The sequence below is a fragment of the Alligator sinensis genome, unplaced genomic scaffold (assembly GCF_000455745.1).
Source record: "Alligator sinensis unplaced genomic scaffold, ASM45574v1 scaffold566_1, whole genome shotgun sequence".
Taxonomy (NCBI): Eukaryota; Metazoa; Chordata; order Crocodylia; family Alligatoridae; genus Alligator; species Alligator sinensis.
Genome location: NW_005842017.1, coordinates 2,703,174 through 2,709,275, shown reverse-complemented (window position 1 = coordinate 2,709,275; position 6,102 = coordinate 2,703,174). Strand labels below are relative to the sequence as shown.

Below are 6,102 nucleotides of genomic sequence, written 5' to 3'. Positions count from 1 at the left end.
GCTAAAGGAGGGTATAATGGTTTTTATACTACTATTATCGGGTATCTGTCTGCTTCCTTGTATACTACCCTGCATGATGTCCATTGTAAAACAAACTGCTCGGAATGTCGCCAATCGTGAAATGCTTATACGTTACCAGGCGCTAGCCCTCGCTGAAGGTTATCAAAATCTGTAGAGAAAGAAAGCATCTTGAGGGGGGAGTTGTGGTACAAATACGATTAGAGGTCAGACATAATGATTGAATTTAGACATAGTGCTTTCTTTGCAAAATGCTTCTGTATTCGACATGGCTTGCAAATGGCTTCCGCATTAGCTTCTGCACATAGATTAAAGACATAAGATAAAAGACCCCCCTGTTAAAAACACACAGGTGCTGTAACATAACCCATAATAAGTTAAGCATAGCATGAAAACCCAAGACATCCTGTGGAAATTTAGACATAACCATGGAAACTTTGACGTCTTGCAGAAACTTAGACAAAACAGTAGAAGCTTGTAGATGCTATAGGATAGCCAATAACTGCATAACACGCTACGGTTCTTTGTTTAGATAAGCTATAAAAAGACCCTCGGACAAAGACCGGGGGTCGACTCTGCTTTGGGCTACTAGCCCCCTAGTCAATCTTGTTTGCGCAAACAATAAACTTGAAATGGACCCAGCTTGAGTGTGTGACTCTCTCCTTGAGGTCAATCGAAAAAGCCTCCGGGGACACGAAACTAGCCGTTTGGGCAACAATCACCTCCTTTGGGATAGAATCATACAATTCTCATACTCTCAGACTGGGCCTTGGGTTGCAGTTCTATGCCTCAGTTTGTAGTAAGCAGGAGATCCAAGCAGATCAGTACTTGCAGGCACCTGCAAAGTTGTTCTCTCCAAAAGCAATGAGTGGTAAAAAGTAACCAAACAGCCTACCTAAAGCAAAATATTACTTATTTAGAACAAAAGTATTTTGGTAAAAAAAAATGTTTTGAAACAATTTATACATGTCCTTTTCCTTCAAGTTAACCATCTCCTGAATCTAAAAAGGCTTTATAAGCTTTTTAATATTCCCTCTGTACTCTTTCTTTCTGTCAGCCTGTCTCTCTGGAGTTTCTAATAAATGACACTTTTCCCAACACTTCTGAGTGCTTTTGATTCTCACAATCCCAGTTTTGACAAAATTAAGTTTGCAGTCTATGAAATAACACCTGTTCTATTTAAAGGATAATGTACCAAACAAAACTGCAGATTACCTGTTCGTAGTACAAAGCCTGTAGGCAAATACAGAATGGGGATTAATCATGTTTGGCAACAGTTCATACAGAACACTGATTTTGAAATTGAAATTCACAAGCACCCATTTTCTATGTCAGTAGTTGTCAACTGGGTATCCACATATCCCTAGGGGTATTTGGAAAGGTCCTAGGGGGTACATGTGGGCAGGCGGGGACAGAGCGCTGCCACCCACCACCGTACCCAACCCCCTCCCAGAAGCAGGGCCATGGGGGAAGAGGGAGAGACAAGGGCAGTGGTGCCCCTCTGTGGGCCACACAGGCACCACCCAGCCAGACAGGCGGGGGGGAGCTCACACGCAGTGGTCGCCACCCCATGCCGGTTTCCCACAGTCGGTCACACATGCAGCTCCACAGGCTGCTGATGGGCAGCATGCAATTGGCCAGGTGCAAGGCCTGTTAGCAGCCCACAGAGCTGCATGTGCGACCAGCTGTGGGAAGTGGGGGGCAGTGGGTCGTGGTGGCTGCCGCATGCAAGGTCCACCCTCCCCCCCTGCTCCACATCTGGCTGCCGTCACCAGAAGGGGTACACTTCTTTAAAAAGGTTGAAACCCCATTCTATGTGACTAGTTAGGAGTGGCTCGCTTTTTTTTCTTTTGTAGCTCAGTCACATTATGGGGAGTGTTGAAACTATAGATGCAGGGGCAAGAACTTTGAGGATGCATGTGGAACAGTGTATCCCTAATTTTTCTAAGACTTATTCCAAAATACATATCGCAAGGGACATGGAAAGATCACACCATGCAGCTGACAGTTAAAACCTACCCACTGTGGATGCATTTATATCAACAAAGGAAGGCTGCTGCAAGATAAGCTTCTGTCTTCCAGGGGAATTAGTGCACCTTTGCTGGCATATGCTGCATCTCCATTGGGGGTCTAAGAACATTGCTCTCCTACTGAAGTAGCATTAACCCCATTGTGCAGATAAAGACTGTGTAATGAGGTCCACTACCCCACTACTTGGGTGTTGGATTAGCATATGATTAGCCTTTTAAGTGATGGGCACTGCCTACTTCTCGTTCTGCTTCTGGCTCATGATTCTAGCCCAGGGACTAAGATACCTGGAGAGCCAGAGAAGGAGGTAGTTCTGAAGAAGTCATCATGACTGCTAGTGGAGTGCTAGATATTTTGCTGCAGGGCATAATGGACGGACATAAGTGCTAGAGTAAAAGACCAGAGAATTAGCTGGTATAAAGTACACCGAAGGGCCAGACACTGCAGAAGCAGGCCAGTAGGTAGCTAATGGTCTGAAAGTAATGGAGAAAGCCAGAATGGAGAGGCCATGGCAAGGTATCTATGTGAGGAATGAAGGCCATTTTGTTTGTAATATACAATGAGTTAGACTGTTTCAGGATTATGGACAAGGCAAGATGTCGGACGAGCATGATCCAGGTTGGGAGAATCATGCAGTATAATACCATTGTTGACAGCACTCTGCATCATAAGACAAATGGTCATCTATGCATTCTGCACAGCAGTGATATACAATAGCCATGCATAAGGGCAGCTGCTTTTGCCTGCTCCTTACTGCTGCCATTAGTTGTAAAGAAATGAGGTAAAAGATGCAAGCAGCACAAAGCTAAAATATGAGTCTGTGACCTACTGAACAAGTGTCCCGCACTGCCCTGGACATACAATAAGTCTTGCAGAAGGAGAATGTATTGCAATTACACGTTGAGTGGAAAACTAACACTTTATATGGCCCAATACTAGGGAAGCTTTATTTTGGGTTGGAGCTGTAACAAGCAGCGTAAATTCTTATACATTAGCTAAATCTACGTCCAGAGATTTGTTGCAGGTAACATTTTTCCCAGTTAAAAACTGAAGATTGTTTAATGATTTTCAACTCTTAAACAGTTATAAAATGGCATTTGTTAAACTGTTGTAAGTATTCATTGGTTGCACTGCTGAAGGGAGGAGCAGTTTATGGTCAAGTAGATTCCCAGGCAGGAGCTTCTTTATGCAGGGTCTGTCTTTATGAGAGTGCTGTCTTCTAGGAAAAAGGCTAACAATTATTCTTAGAAAGGCATTAGGTAAGTAATATTAAAATGTCCTAGGAAAGACTCAAAAGAATATTTAGACAAAAACACAGGTTGGGAAAGGGATGTGTATATGGTTGTTACAATTCTTTCCCTCATCTTCTCTCCACATGTACAAAATAATAATACAAAAAAATTACAAACCAAAGTCTTGGCGGACTGTGGAATATCTAGATTTAAAAAAGCCAGAGTTCATTTTTCCCACTGGGACCATGTCTGACGCTATCAGTTACTGAAAGTCCTGCCGTCAAGGAGTAAAGGCATGACAGAATTTTACTGACACTTCCAGTGTAAACATCGTGATCAGTAGTTAGCCTGACCAATCTCTATAGAGCAAAAGGATTGGAATGAATTGTGATGTCCTTAATATGAACGTCGTTAAGAGGTCGATACGTTTTCTCATTCACTGGCAGCTTCTCCAACTCATCCAGGGTCTCCAAGCCATCAATTACCCTGGAAAAAAAGCAGAACAATTAGGAGATTCATAATGAAAAGTCTATTTTTTATACTCTAGGTATCTCAAAGTTCTTTAAAGCAAATTTGTAATCTGCAAGGCAAGAACTGAGGAAGCAAGTAAGGCAGCATACTGTTTGGACAGTTGGATGCTAATCTATTTTGAAACAGAAATTTAAATGCCCATGAGTGACTCCTGGATGATGACCAGACAGGAAACTATTGTAAATCAAAACAGAGGAACTTAAAAGAGAACAACAGTAATACTCCCATAATCAAAGGTCACACCTCAGTGTTCTTTCCCCCAAATTTATTTATGCACCACCTTCCCTCTCAGAAGCTAAATTAGAATCAGTATCAGTAAAATTGGACTTGCAGGAGAACTGGTGAAATATGAGAAACAATAACTACAAAAAAAAGCCATTCTGATCTACCCCATCTCTGCTCTGTATAAGACAAGCAAAATAATTAAGGGATCAGTCCATCATACTCTTACTCAAGCAAGCAGTCCTTACTATGAGTAACTGTATTGAATTTAATTCAATAACTTGTAGGAGTAAAATAAAGGGTTTGCAGGATGAGGTTATATATTTAATGCTTTAGTTTAGTTTCACATTAATGATGCTTGTGAACTCATTGACCACAAGATGAACATGAGCCTGCAGTGCAATGCTGCGGCTAGTAAAGCGACCAAAACGCTGGCTTGCATCCATAGATGCCTCTCAAGCAAATCCCGGGACATCATTCTCCCCTTGTACTCGGCCTTAGTGAGGCTGCAGCTGGAGTACTGCGTCCAGTTTTGGGCTCCACAATTCAAAAAGGATGTGGAGAAGCTTGAGAGAGTCCAGAGAAGAGCCACGCGCATGATCAGAGGTCAGGGAAGCAGACCCTACGATGACAGGCTGAGAGCCCTGGGGCTCTTTAGCCTGGAAAAGCGCAGGCTCAGGGGTGATCTGATGGTCACCTATAAGTTTATCAGGGGTGACCACCAGTATCTGGGGGAACGTTTGTTCACCAGAGCGCCCCTAGGGATGACGACTAGGTCGAATGGTCATAAACTACTACAAGACCGTTTCAGGCTGGACATAAGGAAGAATTTCTTTACTGTCCAGGCCCCCAAGGTCTGGAACAGCCTGCCACCGGAGGTGGTTCAAGCGCCTTCATTGAACACCTTCAAGAGCAAACTGGATGCTTATCTTGCTGGGATCCTACGACCCCAGCTGACTTCCTGCCCTTTGGGCAGGGGCCTGGACTCGATGATCTCCCGAGGTCCCTTCCAGCCCTAATGTCTATGGAAAAAAAACCTAACAACTACAGGATATTTCAGACAAGATTGATTTTTACAGGTCTGTTATGCTTGCTCTGTTATAATCTCACTCGTAACATGATGATAAGGAGGTACATTGCTGAATCACTCACTTCCCAAAGACAGTATACTTCATATCCAGATGTGGTTGCTTCCCATATGTGATGAAGAACTGAGATCCATTGGTATTAGGACCATTGTTTGCTAAGGAAACAACTCCGCGAACACTGTGCTGGAAGAGAGACCAGAAAGGGAAAATATGTATAAACACTCTTGCTTTGGTGAACACAGGACTATGATACACATACAAAGGTCAATTACTTTATGCTTCAAGTCCCAAACTTTTAAAAAATATGAAACAAAAGTTGATCCCGTACCAACTGCCAATCATGATCTAGTACTAACTCCTCAAAAATGCCCCAAGTTGAAATACTTTCCTTCCTCCATAAGGAGCATGAAAGACATCTCACAGCCATACAAATTCCTTCTTCCCATGATCTGGAGAAACAGACTCCCCTAACTATGCCCCTTCCCAAACTATTGGGACTCCTGTATCCCACTCCTAGCCTCCAACAATTACCATCAGCCAGTTTTTCTGGTGCTGCTCTTCCTCTACTCCTTGGAATACATTTTTGTTATGAAAAATGTCTATATTATAGAGCATAGAAATACCTTTAGGTATTCACTGAATTCATCTTCAAATTTCCTGCCCCAGATACTGCTACCTCCTTTCCCAGAGCCTGAGAAAGAAAAAAAGTGATGTGAATGTACTACTACTTTCTCAGATAGGGGAAAAAAATCACTGTTCACTGCCATTTTCAGAAAACTGGCCTAATACACTTACATCAGTTGAAGCATTTAGAGAATTCAGTCTACTGGGTCAGGGATTAGGATTTTGTTGTTTATATGGTATGTAAAACATACAAGGCCCTGATCCTGAACGGGGTGCTCATACAACATTAATAACACAGTTTACAGAAAAAGAGACTGTGATATTCACAGATTCAATTCAATACGACTGTGAGTGGCAGG

General features: G+C 42.7%; 1 protein-coding gene across 2 annotated transcripts in view; it reads right to left on the bottom strand.

The window, feature by feature from the left end:
- Positions 1–2,951: 2,951 nt before the first annotated feature.
- The window catches only part of PPIL3 (peptidylprolyl isomerase like 3), a 12,563-nt gene continuing 9,412 nt past the window's right edge, over positions 2,952–6,102 (bottom strand). For both annotated transcript variants that reach the window (XM_006022098.3, XM_006022097.3), the window contains exons 5-7: positions 5,743–5,810; positions 5,184–5,302; positions 2,952–3,764 (exon numbers count right to left, since the gene is read on the bottom strand). In XM_006022098.3, coding sequence (XP_006022160.1) covers positions 3,638–3,764; positions 5,184–5,302; positions 5,743–5,810 — 314 coding nt within the window. In that variant the 3' untranslated portion in view covers positions 2,952–3,637. The remainder of the gene's footprint in view (positions 3,765–5,183; positions 5,303–5,742; positions 5,811–6,102) is intronic.